Source organism: Antennarius striatus, chromosome 3, assembly GCF_040054535.1.
Source record: "Antennarius striatus isolate MH-2024 chromosome 3, ASM4005453v1, whole genome shotgun sequence".
In the NCBI taxonomy this organism is placed as follows: Eukaryota; Metazoa; Chordata; class Actinopteri; order Lophiiformes; family Antennariidae; genus Antennarius; species Antennarius striatus.
Window position 1 is genome coordinate 14986807 of NC_090778.1, and position 16972 is coordinate 15003778.

Genomic DNA, 16972 nt, shown 5'->3' on the forward strand with positions numbered 1-16972 from the left:
ATTCAAGCAGTTATTTAGCCGCATAAGTTTAAAAATATGTTGTTGATTAAAGATCCATAAAATATACGAATTTAAACACATTTAAGCAACTGTGTGTCAAAAATGAGGTGCATTCTGATGGAAAGACAATGACTTGTATCGTGTGATGAGTCACTTTGATGAGGAACAGCACAGCTTGAAAAGTTTCATCAAAGCTGTGGATTGCCAGATCCCCTGGATACCGCCACCCACACACAGCAAGCACATTGTGAGCGGCTGGCCTTGCTACTAAGCACTATACCATAATTAAATGAGCCAGACTTCAGTTTCCCTGTATCTGACTGAAAATATTCCCACAATTTATTCAGTTTGTACAAGACGATATAAAATGAAAAGGTTGACATTTTGAACTTTTCAATGTGGAACTTGTGCTTCCCTTCATCCTCTATCAGTGGCCTCGACATCCTCCAGTGATCCAGATACGAAAGTTTGAACACTCAGACTGCATATTGCTTTTAATGAGTATATCAATGTTTGGACGCTTGAACCCAATTTGCCTTTAATCCACTGTTTGGTGTGAAAATTGCCCACTCAAAGCCAAAATGCTCATCATCAGATGGACAGCACACCAAAAAAATCTGGCAAAAAAAAAAGGATGATCGTCCAATGAGCTATTGTCATCGCAATTATCTGGAATTCTGGTCAGTAAGAAAGATTTGGCAACATGGAGGGACCAGAGATCATTTGCTGCATCTTATTGAAAACACAAAACAATCTGTTTTTGAATTATATAAAGGTCTCTGGTAAGTTTTGCTTACTTGAATGAAAAATGAAACTTTTTTCACCAGCTCGTTCTGTCTGGTAAAAGCCTCCCACAGTGACATTTGATGGGAAAAAAAATTGATTTGCATAACCAGCTGAAATGAAATAAATAAAATGGGTGGTTGGAGGTGATGTAGGATGAGTGCGTGGGTGGTAAAGAGACCCACACACACACACACACACAAGATGACCCAAGTTATTTCTGCTCTCCACAGCTCCGCTGCATCATCCACAGAGGCAAACGAAGGGCTTCCAGCTCAGCATTTCACTGGCTGGCTTCAGACTGAGAGATTCAAACAAAGTTCTACTACTGCACCAAATAATTTGCTTCTAAATGTGCCACGGAGGGAAAATTAACAACATGTTGCTAGGGTGAACTGAGACGGGCCGTACCAGTGTGTGTGTGCACATGGATGAGATGCAACAGGCCCAGTTTAAGAGATAAACTGACAAAATGGGAGTGAGGGTGAGACAGAAAGGGTGGCCAGCTGGTGAAGTCAAGCTCTCCTCTTCTGGCTCGGCTTCAGTAAACAGCATTCTGCCTACAGCAAACCATCTACCAGATAGCTTCGTATTCGTGCCAGCTATAATACAAAGCTTGTATAATGCAGAATGATATATGTATATGTGAAAAGCAGAGCTGGCTTGATGGTGTAAACAGCCAACTAGTGTCACTGTACGACAAACGTAAGTCCAGAGTGTTGGAGATAAATGCACTCGGCTTGTCTTCAAAACTCTTCTCAAAAAAGCTCACCTGTAAATATCATAACACTATTTTGTGCATTTTAAAAGCATTTAGCATGTAAAATGTCAGATATAATTCTATATTCCCTTTAGAGTCTATATACTGAACAACTGGATATTTATAGGTAAACAGCACCCCCTTATGAAGAATTAGTTTCCTCTGATTTTCCTCATCAGGTCCTCTTTTCACTCAGATGTTGATGGTCATGGATAAAAAAAAATCGTCACCTGTTTCCACATTTTTATTAATACAGTACACATTTACAGGTTTTCATTTAAATAATCTAATCCATTGAAAGTACAGCAAATTTAGTATTTTCAATAATAAACAACAGATCAAAAGTTATTAGTGGAAGATCGTCTTTCATCGGTTCTTTGTTGGTCTGATGGTGCCTCACAAGTGGATCTAGAAACACGAGTTTCGAGGATCCACACCTGTCAGAGCTGGATGACCGTTACATCCTGAAAACTCCGAAACGCGTCTTCTTCATTGGTGCGTTCAGTGTTGCGCTGAGGCTGAGTCCTAAAACCATACGCGTGTCGGCAGGATCGATAATCCCGTCATCCCAAAGTCTGTGAAAGAACACATCTAATTAATAGAGAGCTCCTCACACCTCCTCACACATCTGATGCCTTTGGCTCGTACAGGTCTGTCGGTTAATGCTCCTCCTTCGCTTAACAAGCTCACAAATCAGGTGTGAATTCTAAAGGCACCTTCAGATACAACACACATATATATATATACTGTATATATTTTTTATATATTTTTTTTTTTTTTCCAGTTGGCTCGCACTGCACAGACAGAGCTGTACGGTCACACTGCACAGGAGTGAGCTAAGATCAAGTCCTGTTGTGTCCTGAGAACCTTCACAGGACTCGAGGACCAAACATTGAACCAAATACAAGTAGCTAAGATGTGAACATCTGACTTACAAACATTCGTAGATACGAACAACCACATGTCGCTATATCCGACTTCTACAGTTCCCCTTTCTGCTGCAACTCCTGCCCAGCAACAGTGCTGTGTTGCGCTACAATCTGATGACAGCTCTGTCTCTCACTGACAATAACTCCTCCCTCCTCCACTTCCTTCACTCTAAAGGAAAGCTACGTTGTGGTACTACCAATTGTGTTCGTAGGCTGGGGACTACCTGTATTTAGCACAGCTTTTAATACCAGAGACTTAAAGTTCTTTTAACTCAGTGAAACAACAGTTATGAAACTCCAAAGTGCTATCATTAAAAAAAATATTTTAATAATTCCAATTTATGACTAACTGTACATCCAGCAGGAAAAAACATGGTTATTCATGCTCCTCTTTTCTAGCATTTTATTAACTTTGAAATAATTTCACTCTCATGACTTTTAACTTTTATCAATACATTCACTGCAATATTGTGTGAGTTCTGTTTTATGCTCCATTTGTATTTTCTACATCAGTTTGGACCATTCGTTTATGAATCAGCCTAATTTTAATATTTGCTTGTTTCCCATTACTGCAAAACATACAAACTATTTTCCATCGTGTGATGAATGTAGCTGATCTTCTGAAATGTTCTCTGATCACAAACACCATCACAAAAGCTAACAAGACAAAATGAAAGTCAGCATAGTTCATATTAGTGGAACAACAGGATATCAAATGGAGAAGAAACACACATGATAAACATCATCCTGACGTCCTCAGCACTATTGATTAACTGAAAAAAATATTAGATGCAGGTTTGTCCACTTCCATAATGAATAATTGTTATTCAAAGGGAAACATGTTCCCTCCGCAAATATATAGCATCAATTAGTAATTCTGATCACATATCAAATTTAGGATTGCTTCCAATGATATTTCTTGGAAAAATTTGGTGGGTCCTAGGGGGGCGTTCTGACTATCATGTAGAGGGTGGTGTGGATCCAGACTCTTCCTTGTCTGTAATGGATTTAGTGATTTAGTGTATGTAGTGAGAAATAGTGATTACATCCCGTGAAGCTGTGATGTAATATAATTGTCAGTGTTTGTGTGTTTGTCTGTCTGTTCGTCCGTCCATTAGTCCACAAAATATCTTCACAACCGTTGCAGATAGAAAGATGAAATAAAAAGCACATTACTCGGGCGGCAAAAGGGATGAAAATGAGATGATGACCTTGAGAAAACTAGGTGAAGGTTAAATTTCAACTTTTGTACTCTCAGGAACCGGGTAGAAAGACGAGGGAGAAAGCCATTGTGAGTAAGACCATAGATCAAGATAGAAAGACGAAACAAAAGGTGTTATATTCAGGGAAGCAGGGTGCTCAAAATTAGATCACAACCTTGAAAAACCAAGTCAAGGTCATATTTTCACTTTTATATCTTTTTTGGTACACATCTCTGAAACCTCATGGCAAATAGAAGGCACCAGTTACATGTTGGATCATGGGTCTTTTATTAAATGACCCTGAGATATGAAAGTTGGTCAGGGTAAAATTTTGAATTCAGGGGTGTCGCAGGATGTTGCAGTCTCTGACTGCCTAGTTGGCCTTGCAATACAAAACCAATCAGAGGCAGCATTGGGCGGGTCATGTTACCATTTTTGGTGGAGATACAGCCTCCCCAAGCGCTCCTACTTTCTGATCAAAATGGTTTGACCCAAGCATTGTGACATCACCACATGATGACCAAACCTCACCTCGCACTTGAGTAGTAAGGGCTGCCTTCCTCTTCAAATCGTCTCACTATCGGCGCTTTCATGGCAGCTTCCTGCTCTGCTGTGAACTGTGAATAAATTATAGAAACAAAAGGATCCTGGCTGGTGCCACTAAAATGAACCTTTGAAATGAACTATTATATACAGAATATATAAATGTAGAAATAGGTAAAAAAAAAAAAAAAAAGCATTTGAAGGTTGTCTGATTTCTACAGAAAAGAGAAAAAAAAGGCTGAAAGTGCATTGCTTTATCTGACAGACTTTTCTCAGCTTGAGAACATTCAGGAAATTACTGTGAAAAGAATGCAACTGATGAAAACATTAAATCAGTGCTATGAAATTTTCAGTGCTTTTAGCTTATCAACCATATATAGAGGTGAATACCGCGCATAATAGACCTTAAAAAAACATTGCGCTTCAAAATCAAGACATACTAGAGTATCCAAAGCAAAGAGCATTAGTTAAACAGAAACCTTCCCTTTCGGTGTCTGCACACTAATAATTATAATGGATGACTATAGCATTTAACATACATAAATGGGGTAAATACATAAAATTTCATTTTATCACCATATAAGTGGCGCTGCTCAATGCAAACGGTCCCTTGTGATTTTAATTATTTCTATAAAAACTAATGTAAGCCTTCCCAGTAAAGCACAGATGGAAAGATGGAACTTAAACTTTACCTCCTTTCCCTCACGCTGCCTCTGATCTTTGGTGATGGTGGCCAGGACAGTCGCCGCCTGTTCACCGCCCATCACAGAGATTCGGGAATTTGGCCACATATACAGGAATCGAGGGCTGAGAAGAAAATACAGTAAAGACATACTCATTTGCTTACTTTGTCGAGCCACAATAGTCAGATTAATCACAAATATCTAAGACTAAAAAAAATAATGCAGACTTGCACTAATGAAGATCAAATACTCATAATTTAGTCCAATAATCTGATGACAAGTACAGCAAAATATGATTAAGGAGAGCTCAGGCGGAGAAAAGTCCCACTTATGTAATAGGAAATAACTCAATCCTGCTTACATTTTCCAAATGTATAAATTCTTATCAAAATGCTTGTTTTTGTTATAAAATAAACCCTTTTTATAGAATTGAAAAAAATACAACTCTCTCTGAACAGTTTGCAGTTGTTGATTGTGCTTCTACTTCAGCATCTTTAACTTCTGATGATTAAACTCTCCACACCTGTAGGCTCGGCCACACATGCCATAGTTTCCTGCCCCATAAGATCCACCGATGATGACAGTAATCTTGGGTACGTTGGCACAGGCGACTGCAGTCACCATCTTCGCTCCATCCTTGGCAATTCCTCCGGCTTCATACTCTCTCCCCACCATGAAGCCTACGATGGATGGGCGGGGGTCAAAATAAACTGATCACTCTACCTTTTATTATGCATAAGTTTAGAGTTCTCCATTACACATTCTGAGTTAGTACTGAAGTACTGTAATACTACATTCCAGTAATTATTGTGTTTTCTATGAAATAAGGTGAAAGGGAAGAGAATGAATCAAGCCCAGGTCAACACTGACCTGTGATGTTTTGTAGAAAAATAAGTGGGATGTTTCGTTGGCAACATAGTTCAATGAAATGTGTCCCCTGGAAAACAAAATTTCAAAACTTAGTGACTGTACATTCTCACCCAAAAAAAATGTCCGGAAAGAAAACATGCAGACGATAAATGAAATGGGGAATGGTTTGTTCTACTGTGAACCTTAAAATGTTAACAGGAATAAAACGGTGACCTTCCTCAAAATGCATCACGGCGTCACAAGTGTCTCCCCTCCCTCACACCAAGCTGGACGCTTGATCAGTAACTTTAACAGCTGCGTATCAAACCATGGAGCACTCAGTGTGTCTGTGTGTGTGTAGTCCTGTGTGGCTCCTGAATCGACATCGTCACGAGAGTCGAGACCAGTCAGGAACAAAATATATCAACATGGGAAGAAGATCAATATATTTCACACCGACTGTGGTTTTTAAATTTCACTTTGACTACAGAGGAGCTGAATGGCCTAGAGCCTTGCCAGAAAAATACACTGCATAACACAAGAGTTGCCAAAAGATATTGCGCGGGAAAACAAGCACAAAAGCCTGCTGACAGCGTGGAGATGGCCCATTTCCATATACGTTGTCTTGCTGAATTTCTCAGGTGTTTATTTGATCACGGCAGTTACCTCTGTCGACTCTGTTTTCAGCGAAGCATCCTGCCTTGCATGGCAAAATGCAAAAAGAAGTTGGCGCAAGTGTAAAAGATAGCTGCTTACTAGGAAATGTCACTTCATGAAAACTGATGAGTTTACTCCAAAAGCGCAGCCACTGGACAGCAGAAATCTAATATTTTTCTGTTCCCTTTCACAAACATCAGGACAAAAGCTTCTGACAATTTAACAAGTTGCAAAATAGACTTTACGTTACAAGACTGGATCTGAAATCAAAGGTGCTGTATTGATTTCTCTTGGACATGCTGTGTGCATCAGAGGCAGTGAGCCGGTCCCTTTTCCACAGTAATTACACTGATGGTATCCAGAATGTTCTGTCAAATCGAGACCTTAAAAAAATTAACCAAACAATGACGGTGGAGCCTGTAATTCAATTCAACGCGATAGAAAAACGTATTAGTCCATAATCACAGGTTCAGCTTCTCATCTTTCCTGAGCCTGCGTCAAGTTCAGCTCCATTTACGGCGTATTGCCTGTATATTAAAGAATTATACCAGCTCAACGTCATGCTTGTCTATCATCCTTTTTTCTTTTTAATGCGCTGTTATTACAAAGCCTTTCATGACAACATTTATGAGAAAAGAAAAAAAAGCTCTCTTGTATGAGATAAACGTGGCACCTTGACTGTGAAAGGTCAGTACAAACCCTCTACAGACTCTCAAGCTCTCTGGAGAGAATTATTTGGTAGTCAGAGCTGTGAGCAGTAAATCCCAGTGAAGAACACACTGCATTAAATACTTGACATTTGAGAGACTTCACTTACACATTTCCATTTCAATACTTTCTCCTTTGAAATTCAGTATTATCTTGAAGTCTATCTTTTTAGACTGAACACGGGGGTTGTCTGCCTGCGTGGTATCCTAGAGTTTAAACTTCACAATGACTTTGTATGTTTCAGAAAGCAACCGAAAAACATTCCACAATTTCAAAAAACATATTAGAAATTTTTAGCCTACATTCATTTTAACCATGTCAATAATCTTGATACAAACGATATTTACCTTTTTCGCGGACTCTGAAAACAAAACTCCGTTGTTGCCAATGATCCCCACAGGGTAGCCGAATATTCTTGAAAATCCTGCACATATCAGATATATGTAGAAACAGAAAGGTTAGTAAAGAACCCATTCTATGGGTTGTAACAACAAAATATTTTTTTTACATACCTGTAACAAGTGTGTCTCCATAGAAAGCCTTGAATTCATCGAATTTACTGCCATCCACTATTCTGGCGATGACCTGCAACCAAATGAAGAGGAAAAGTGAATAATAATAATAATCAGTCATTTTCTTTCTTGATTTGTGTTAAAGGAGCCACTGCAGCATTATTCTATTTTGTCATTGCAAGAATGAGTGTGGGTTTCTTTTTTGCATATCTATTCTGACACTTATCCTAAATGGGCCAAAAACAAAGATTTCTATTTTTGTAAAAGGCAACGTACCGAGAATCGTAGGTTTGCTTTGGAACATCAGGAAAAGTTTTCAAGAAAAAGTCAAAGAGCAACAAATACTGCATTTATCTGGGACTGCTTTCAGGCCCAGATTTAAGGGTGAGTGAATATTTATAAGCGCAGGACAACCGAAGTTCGATCAACTCAAGAGAAACTATGTAAATGTTCTCGGTAATGACAGCATCCATCAGTCAGCGAACAGTAGACTCACTGATTTGTTTCTTATGGTGTTTGGATATAAATGAAGCTCTATGGTACCGATGACCATGGGATAAATAGATAATACATGACTATCAACATCAGACTGATGCTTTAAACAGTTTTACTTCTATTATTTAAAAGATGCACAGTTAAAGTCCTGTTTAAAGGCCAGCTGATCGTGTGTACCAACTGGACTGTCACTGCTAATCACCCCCAAAACTATTGAACATGCCTTGATTTACCAGTAATTGTTACAAAATCACATCTAAATCAGCAATAAAAAGCTTAGGCTTCAAAGGGAGAACATCTGCAGACAGAGAGTTAAAAACAAGATTGACTTTGGCCGTTTGCTCCTGTGGATTACTCAAGAATGTTCCACAGATCTCAGATGTACAGTACATTGTGCGTGCTTCCTATAAATTTTGGTTTCTGGTGATGTTGCTACATCAAATCAATAAAATGACTGTTAAATGCTCTGATAAGCACAAAAATGACAAGCAAAGTATCTATAAACTTTAATTACAAATTTAATGACCTCTGAATTCTTTTTAATACCCCCAAAATGAGGAAAAAAAAACCAATAGCATTAATGATGCTAAAAAAATTATCAACTGTAAGTCGTGACACTTTGCTGACTTTTATTTAATCTTAATAACATCAAAAATGTCTCAGTGCACATTCGCTAACTAACAACTATACTCTAAATATGTCAGACTGAATAGGATAGAATCGGTCAGTTAGTGACACAGAATCAGTTGAATCATTATCATCATTATGACACACACACACACACACACACACACACACACACACACACACACACACACACACACACACACACACACACACACACACACACACACACACACACACACACACACACAGATTTATTCACGCTCTCCCCCTATGATTCCCTACTCCTCAACAGTTCATCTACACCTCTTCCTGCTGCTCTTCACTCTGTGGTTGTGATCCATCAAAACTCTGCCGGATCAGATGCAGTAACCAACAAATTAACACCTCTGGTAGTGACAGAGGATTCATCTTCCTTGGAGTTAGAACATTGCTGCTTCTCAGGCTTCCTTTGTGAGACAGTTGCCATTTTGAGCATTTTGGAACAAAGCTCAGATCACGTATTGTTCGATGATTGCTGCTATTAACCACGTTTCATATTTTTAACCCACACTGAACCTGCTACTAGCAGCAGTAGCATCATTAGTGTGTGTTACCTATTTAATGCACAAATGCAGTGTTGATGTGATGATCATTCACACAATGTGAATTAATGTGAAGTAACTTGTAAATATATTAGAAGGTGTTTCCCCTGAAATACAGCTAATTAATGCTAATGTATGGAAACTAGAAAAAATACCTCTCTGACATCAAAGTTGCGTTTTAAGTTATCTCCAACTATGCCATAGAGTTCATCTGCAGGAAAAAGTGGGGGCTCAGATGGTTCTATGGTGACCTAAACAAAATAGAAACAGATTACAAGTCAACAGAAAGACAATAAAACACAATTCTAAACTATCATCATTGGACCGACCTCAATATTTTTCCTGTAGTTGAGGCTTCTTACTGCCTTTCTTGCTAAATGCAGAGCATGGTTGTCATCTAGAGCATAGTGGTCAGTCACGCCAGATTTTCTGTAAAACAAATAAAAAAAATCAAAATAGAGAACCTCCGACGCCAACACCATGGTCACAACTACATTCATCTGTGTATTACACAAACATGGGATTACCCTCAAGTAACTTTACTTCAAAAGACCTCAGTTCGCATGTCTCTGACTCGACATTATCTCGGCCATATATTGACAGGGCACATTAGTGTACCATGACCTATGAAGTGTTATGTTAACAGTGGTTCTGAATCTCCCCCTTCTGGCAGTAATACTGTACTGCAATGCCTCAAGGCACATGTTAGAAAAAAATTTTTGGGAAAAAATAAAAGTATGATGATTGATTTTTCCACTTAACTGATGACCATTCAGAGATTTCAAAATTCATGCACAACCAACAACCTACTACATTAAATGCTATGCAAAACTTTTGAAAAGTTCTGTTCTTCAACCTTGTGGAAACCAAAGTTTGCAGATGATTGTATAACTTTCAACGCTTATTGACAGAGAGAACAATATGAATGGAGTGCAGTTTAACTAATTAACGATGACTGAATATTCAAAAATTGGGTTTTCTACTTTCTCCCGGTTGATTGTGTTTACAAAGTTAAAGCAAAAAACAAGTACAGTAATGAAAAAATAAATGCCTCCCAGATGTAATTATTTGCATCAACTATGTTTAGGCTCAGTTGAATTTTGAAAGGTAGTTGGAAAAGAATCAGAATTTTGATCCATCTGAAAAACGTGCCTTGTTTCACATAAGAAAAATATAGAAACAGCGTTTCGCCACAAACCAAAGCCATCAGTTAAATATCCTTGAACAGTAGGCAAACCCTCTCCATCCCACTATTCACTGCTTCAACCTCTGAAGAACGTGACACATTTGTCTACATTTTATAACAAAATCAAAGTTTCAATTTCAACAATAATTGTGTTTCCACAGATTTACCAGTCCACCGTCCTCTAACTCACTAAACTACATCATGTGTGTCCTTGTGGTATAATCCACTTCAAATATTCCAAGAGTAGTCCTGCCTGCCATGGGATTCAGTCAATCTGGTTATTAAAATCCCACCCCCACCTCTTGCTGTGTCTCTGACTGGTTTTAATATGGCAGACATCAAAGCTAGTGCTTTGATCTATGGTCTTTCTCACACTGGCCTTCTCCCTTGTCTTTCTATCTTAATCCAGTTGCTGAGTCATTCATAGTCATAGTCATCTGAGTGTACAAAAGTTGAAATTTACCTAGCTTTCTCAAGGTCAAGGTCATCATCTCATTTTCATCCCCTTTGCTGCCCGAATAATGTTATTTTTGTTTCATCTTTCTATCTGCAACGGTTGTGAAGATGTTTGGTGGACAGACAAACAGCCGGATGAATGGACGGACGAACACACAAACACTGACAATTTCAATACATCACCACTTTGAAGAGGTATGTAACAAAACCTGGCCTTGGTCCAAACCTGTCTAACAATAAAGATCTATTCCAAAACTATCATCAGTCATTCATCTTCTGAAAATGAGCAGTACAGTTGCCTTTTGACTCTCCAACACTTTCAATAAATACCAAATGGGCTTAAGTCTAGGCACAGTGACGAATGGCAGCAAGAACCTTTGTAGGGCTGAGATATAACCTTCATATGAAAAACAGTCTTGTGTTTTTTTCCCTGTTGTTTTATGAAACGTGGAATTAAAAATCAATATATGTGATGAAAGAAGAAATCAGACCTCGCATCTGATATCTGGATTGAATCAGTATCAAAACGTCCACAGGCAAGCAGGCAATATCTGATTTTGATATTTCTTCTATATATAAATTAGTATTTGAACACAGCAAATCCCCAAAACCCGGCTTTAACGCAACTTGTTTTTGTTCCAGTTCTGCAGCATTTTAGTGTGATGAAAACTGGTATGGTGGACTTGATGAAGTTGGCCATTTAATGCATTTTATGCAAATTCGTTCTTGCACAAACATAATGGGTATCAGGTGACAGAGAAAAAGGCTCACCAATGAAATGCTCCAGTGGAATCTGTCCCTTTAAGGGTCATTGGTAAGGATATCCTAATTTTCAAAAAAAAATGTCCCTCCCCTTGAAAAATACTGTTAATCCGTACTTGCAATGAAGATCAGCACCCCCGAGGTCCTCTGCAGAAACTTCTTCCCCAGTGGCGGCTTTGACCTGCCAGCACAGAGACATGGACATTCTTCAATAGAAACAACAGACGTGAAAATACTGTAAACTGGTCTATGCTTCTGGTGCTTCATGACTTAGTGTGGAGCTGGACTGATATTACTGATACAAAGGTCAACAACATCAGTAAATCATATGTTTACTTCATTTATGATGTTTGCCTCAATGTGACGATTATAAGCCAGTAAACTGCTGCAACCTTCAGCCTATTCTTTAACACCGTACAGAAACAACAAACCAGAGGAGGTCCTCCCAGGAAGATGGTCCCTTGCTTCCGCACAATGATGCTCTCGTCTGCCATGGCAGGCACATATGCTCCCCCAGCAGTACAGGATCCCATCACAACAGCAATCTGAAGGAGTCCAGAAAAATAAAACACTTACTGATTATTAACTCATTGGCTGCCAGCCGTTTGTAGCAACTGATCTCCATCAGCGGATCGGCGGACTGTCTCTGACATTTATCGATGTTTTTCTATTCTTGACTGATCACAAGATGCTTCACTCAAAGCAACACCGACATACGCAAACTTTGTTGTATCGTAAGGTACTACAACTTCTCCGTCTTCCATCCTCTGTTCTGTAAATTCCACGATTAGAAGCCTGATTATCACTGACAAGCTCTAACTGATCGCCCCCCCAGCTCTCCCTGATGAAAAACGTAATTGACATCAAGAGACGTCATTGGCAGCCAGTGAGTGAATAACAGTGTAATAGGCACTGGAAGCTAGAATTGCAAATGTATATTATAGCAATCTGGTTGTAAATCTGTGTCAGACTAAATTTAGATAAGAGAAAATCTAAGAAAATAAATAGCTACCCCAGATGGAAAACACCCTGAATAAATACATCAGTTTAATCATTATGAGAAACAAAACCAGTTTGAATAAATAGTATTCAGTTTGGTGGAGGAGGATGAATATATTCTGCTGTTTATCACCCCTGGGTCTACTGCAAGAACTGCAACCTGACTTCTCCACTGCTTTAATCAGCTCCCAAACAAACTGACTCATTTTTGTTTTGCTTCACAACACAACACAAGGATGACTCTCCTTTAGACGTCAATACCAAGACGGAAAACGGCTCCCAACAGACAGATGAAGTGATGAATATGTTAAGGCAGCTTGGTTAATTTGGAAAAACTCACCAACCTCTTTGCTATACATTTACACGCTCCTACAAATAAATGTGTTTGACATGTTAAATAAAATGTAACCACGCAGAAAAAAAACCTCACCTGTGCGATTCCCTCTGAAGACAGCCTGGCCTGATTGTAGAAAATGCGACCAAAGTGATCTCTGTCTGGAAAGACATCAGCTTGTCTGGGTAGATTGGCCCCTCCTGAATCCACTGAAGAAGTCAAGAACATCAAAATACTAGTGGTCACAAATTGAAATGTGTTTATTTTACAAATGTGTTGTTCGCCCAAAGACTGGAAAACTCACCCAAGTAAATACAAGGCAAATGGTTCTGCTGAGCTATTTCTTGTGCACGGAGGTGTTTCTTCACGGTAACAGGGTAGTACGTTCCGCCTTTGACAGTAGCATCATTTGCAACAATGACACATTCCACCCTATGGGAAATGAAAATAATATGTAACACCTGGACTAACAACAGAGAAATCTAATTGGCTACAATAAAATAAAAAAAAGAAATCCTAACATGTTATTTAATTTTGTGGCATTTTTACAGAAGAACATCTATCCATTTTCAACAGCTTCATCCGCTGTTACGGGTCAGGGAGTTGGAGCCACACATAGACAAACAAACACTCAGACACACAGTCATATCCCACTAAAATGTATGTTTTATAGGTATCACCTTGCACAGGATAAACAGGTAAACATGATGTATTTACCCTGAAACCCGCCCGATTCCAGTCAGTATGCCCCCTGCTGGGACTTCTTCTTTTCCATACAACTCGTAAGCTGCAAACTGAGATAATTCCAAGAAAGGGGCCCTGGGAAAAAAAAACCCTGTAATGTAATGAGCCGCAAAAAATAACAGACAAATTCTTCTAAATTTAAATCTTTACATTCTGGAAAAAAAAAAAAAGGTTGTCTCGAACATTTTTGAAACAATTTTTCCAAGAGAACGATAAAAGTCCACAGCTAACCAACTTAATAACTGAATGATGGGGCAGTGGTATTTTAAGGTTTGTAATGTAAAACTTCACAGCTGGGTGTTTTACGAGTTGGTCTTACTACATTTGGCAGCTGCAATTCTGTTGCTTTTCACCTGAATGATTTTAATGCCACAATTCACTAATATTACAGTTTGATGAGGTGATGACAACGTCTGCCCATTTAACAACACTGCAGTTGTTAAATACCCTGAAGCCATACAATTGAATAGTGAACATACTCTGTTGTGTGATATTGAAATTCAAACCTTTCAAGTCCATTGAACAACTTGAAACGGTACAAAAGTAAAAGATAAATTGCCAAAGGTTTAAAAAAAAAAGGTAAGGTTAAAAAAATGTACATTTCAGGTTTTACTTTACAGAGGTTTTACTTTACCCTGGATCCAACAGGCGGTCTATACGCTCTCTAGGCAGGAGCTTCCCACGAGAAGTATGAAGTGTCCTGGCCTTCACTCCCCCACCTGGAATAAAAAATATAAAATGTTAACATTTTGCCTAGCTCATTGTAAAAAATCAATACAATAGTACTTGTCAAAGTTACAATAAAAAGATCATATCCAATGAGAAATAAATAATAATTAATCCTGTCATGAGACAGACTGTAGTTACAAAACATCAATGACTTGAAGTCCGGGGAGTACAAAGAACTATGCTATAAAAATGTGACTTGCAAGGTTTACAGAGCTTATGAGCATGGTGGCCTTGGTTAGGCCAAGTTCTGTTTAGACTTCAGTGACTATAACAGAAATCTCCCACTGCAGCTGGGAGAGGGGGGAGTCAAACTTTTGATGCAGTGCACGGGTTCCCACTTACTTGGGATAAATGACACACAAACATTCTGTCTCCTGTTCCTTTTAAAGATATACCTACAATCAGGAAACATTACTGTCAGGTCAGGTACCCTGACTTGGTTGAATTCTTTGAAAATATTGCTCCCTCCATTTGGTTTCATCCATCAAACAAATTCCTTTAACAACGTAAGTGTAGTATGTGATTGTTCACCTGTTATTACTTACCCAGTTTAATCTTTTCTGTCAGCTTTTTCAGTTCATTGACGAGAACCCCCATTCGCTCATAATTCTCCTGAAGAAGATGAACAACAGAATCACATTAAGAAACTAATGAATGGAACAAGTCCAGCAAACATACTGGTAGGGAAAATTCAATCTCATACTGCAGAAAAAGCTTTTCAATACTTTGGCCACAAAATGGAGAAATATCATGCATAGCACTGAGACTTCCTTGCGTATCAGTGTATTGTATATTTTAATCCAATCATCACCGATTATACAAGAACCTCCATTTCCAAATACTGAGAAAGGCAAAGAAAGGCAGCCGCCAATCACTAACCTGGTTGAAGAAAATGAAAATACCCTTACATTATATAACTAATATCTATTAATGTTATATTCGGACTTTGATACACCTGACTGTGGCGGTGAGACTCATGCATAAAGCTGTCTGATGGACACATGGGTACGTTTGGTCCTTGAGCTGCCAGAAGATAAGAAATGAACCAACAACGACCTTGTGTCCAAGAAGTACCTTGCTTTCTGAGTCAAACATAGTTTTCCTTTGGTTCCTCAGTTGTCCTTAGCAATGACTGACAAGAACCATTGACCAACATAGTCGTGTCTATACACCACCACTCATGAGATGTTTGTGTTGGTAATTTAAAGATGACCATGAGCGTGTAGAGAAATATGATCTGATTTCGAGGGGAGAGACCGTCATGTTATGAAGCTTTCTACAAATCAGGTTTTATAGTGGTTGAGCTCAGATGTACTTAGAGGAAGAAACATTTACATTGAGTGAGAGTCGAACTTTATTGGTCCCTTAAGGAGGTTCCGTCAGGGAAATTGAATTCTCCGTCGCACTACACACAGCACAGTGAGTACACAAAAACACAGAAAAAGCACACAGAAACCACGAGCACATCAAAAGTAGTACTAACACCAAATAGAAAGAGTAATAAATAACCTATCAAGAATATACAAATAAAAAGGCATGAATAGGCATAGGAATAAATAGACATAAACAAACAGGCCTAGTTAGGCATGGGTAGATTGAAGTGTCTGTAGTGGCTGAATTGTACTGCATTGTACTGTATTTGCATTTGTATTTGCACTGCTGTAGAAACTAAACAGCTGGCCTCAACTGAGATGTGGCGCACAAGGTTTTGACATTGGGGGTGAAACTAAATAAAAACTAACACTTTACGGGTCATCTACTCATGACGTGACCTGTCTCATTGTGTTTCAAGTTGTTGGCATTAGCATCAAGAAGACTCACTATCTCACATTAGTAGTATTAGTAGCCTACCTGATATTCAACAGACTGTTTATCCGGCTGGGAGCCGAGTCGGGCTATTTTATCAGCATGATAAGACCTTGAGCCGGTCAAAAATACATGTCTGCAACAAAGCGACCACGTTCTTGCCGACCGTAGAAGCATTTTAGTGCTGACGTTCAGTGCTAGCGTCTAGCGGCAGCAGCAAACCCACAGACGACCCCCGCAGGCGGCTGCGTTCTTCTTCAATGTTTCGTGTAGCAGGAAAGAAGAGCGGTACCGCCACCTGCTGGTGATGGTGAGACATACCATTACAGTCCCAGAGGGGAAAGTCAGGCCTTATCAGTCGATAAATGAAAAACACACAATGAAACAATAAACATACTGTAATAGTGACTCCAACAGCTAAAGACTGTTTAAATCGGAACAGAGTTAAATCTAATGATACATAAGTATTTAAAGTATGTACAAAGAGACTTGCAGAGTCTTCAAGTTGCATAATACAAATTTCCCCACTGTGGGACAATAAAGGATTATCTTATTTTATAATATGATTCCTCTCATCAAAAAAATAATTTTTTTTTTTTGATGAAAGGATTCATGTTTAATTGCTCA

The 16972-nt window shown here is 38.8% G+C and overlaps 1 protein-coding gene across 2 annotated transcripts; it reads right to left on the bottom strand.

Annotated features, from left to right (window-relative positions):
* Positions 1 to 1779: 1779 nt before the first annotated feature.
* Positions 1780 to 16606, bottom strand: mccc2 (methylcrotonyl-CoA carboxylase subunit 2). Of its 2 annotated transcripts, none has more exons than XM_068310477.1 (17): positions 16391 to 16606; positions 15085 to 15151; positions 14445 to 14529; positions 13784 to 13885; positions 13371 to 13498; positions 13163 to 13275; positions 12165 to 12278; positions 11850 to 11914; positions 9659 to 9758; positions 9485 to 9580; positions 7627 to 7699; positions 7462 to 7538; positions 5771 to 5837; positions 5424 to 5580; positions 4910 to 5024; positions 4206 to 4291; positions 1780 to 2118 (listed from the first exon to the last, which is right to left on the bottom strand). In XM_068310477.1, the coding sequence occupies exons 1-17, from the start codon at positions 16520 to 16522 to the stop codon at positions 2001 to 2003; spliced, it is 1695 nt and encodes a 564-aa protein (XP_068166578.1). In that variant the 5' UTR covers positions 16523 to 16606; the 3' UTR covers positions 1780 to 2000. The 2 variants fall into 2 exon arrangements, with proteins under 2 accessions (XP_068166578.1, XP_068166579.1); XM_068310478.1 differs by lacking the exon at positions 16391 to 16606 and adding an exon at positions 15875 to 15946.
* Positions 16607 to 16972: the final 366 nt, after the last annotated feature.

What these genes read in the sequence shown, in the direction of transcription:
- mccc2 (XM_068310477.1), bottom strand. Translation starts at nt 16,522, where the DNA reads ATGCTTCTACGGTCGGCAAGAACGTGGTCGCTTTGTTGCAGACATGTA. An exon ending in TTTTCTACAAAACATCACAG is followed by an intron (nt 5,581 to 5,770) that starts GTCAGTGTTGAC and finishes CATCCATCGTAG; the next exon opens with GCTTCATGGTGGGGAGAGAG. An exon ending in ATGTGTGGCCGAGCCTACAG is followed by an intron (nt 5,025 to 5,423) that starts GTGTGGAGAGTT and finishes TTTTCTTCTCAG; the next exon opens with CCCTCGATTCCTGTATATGT.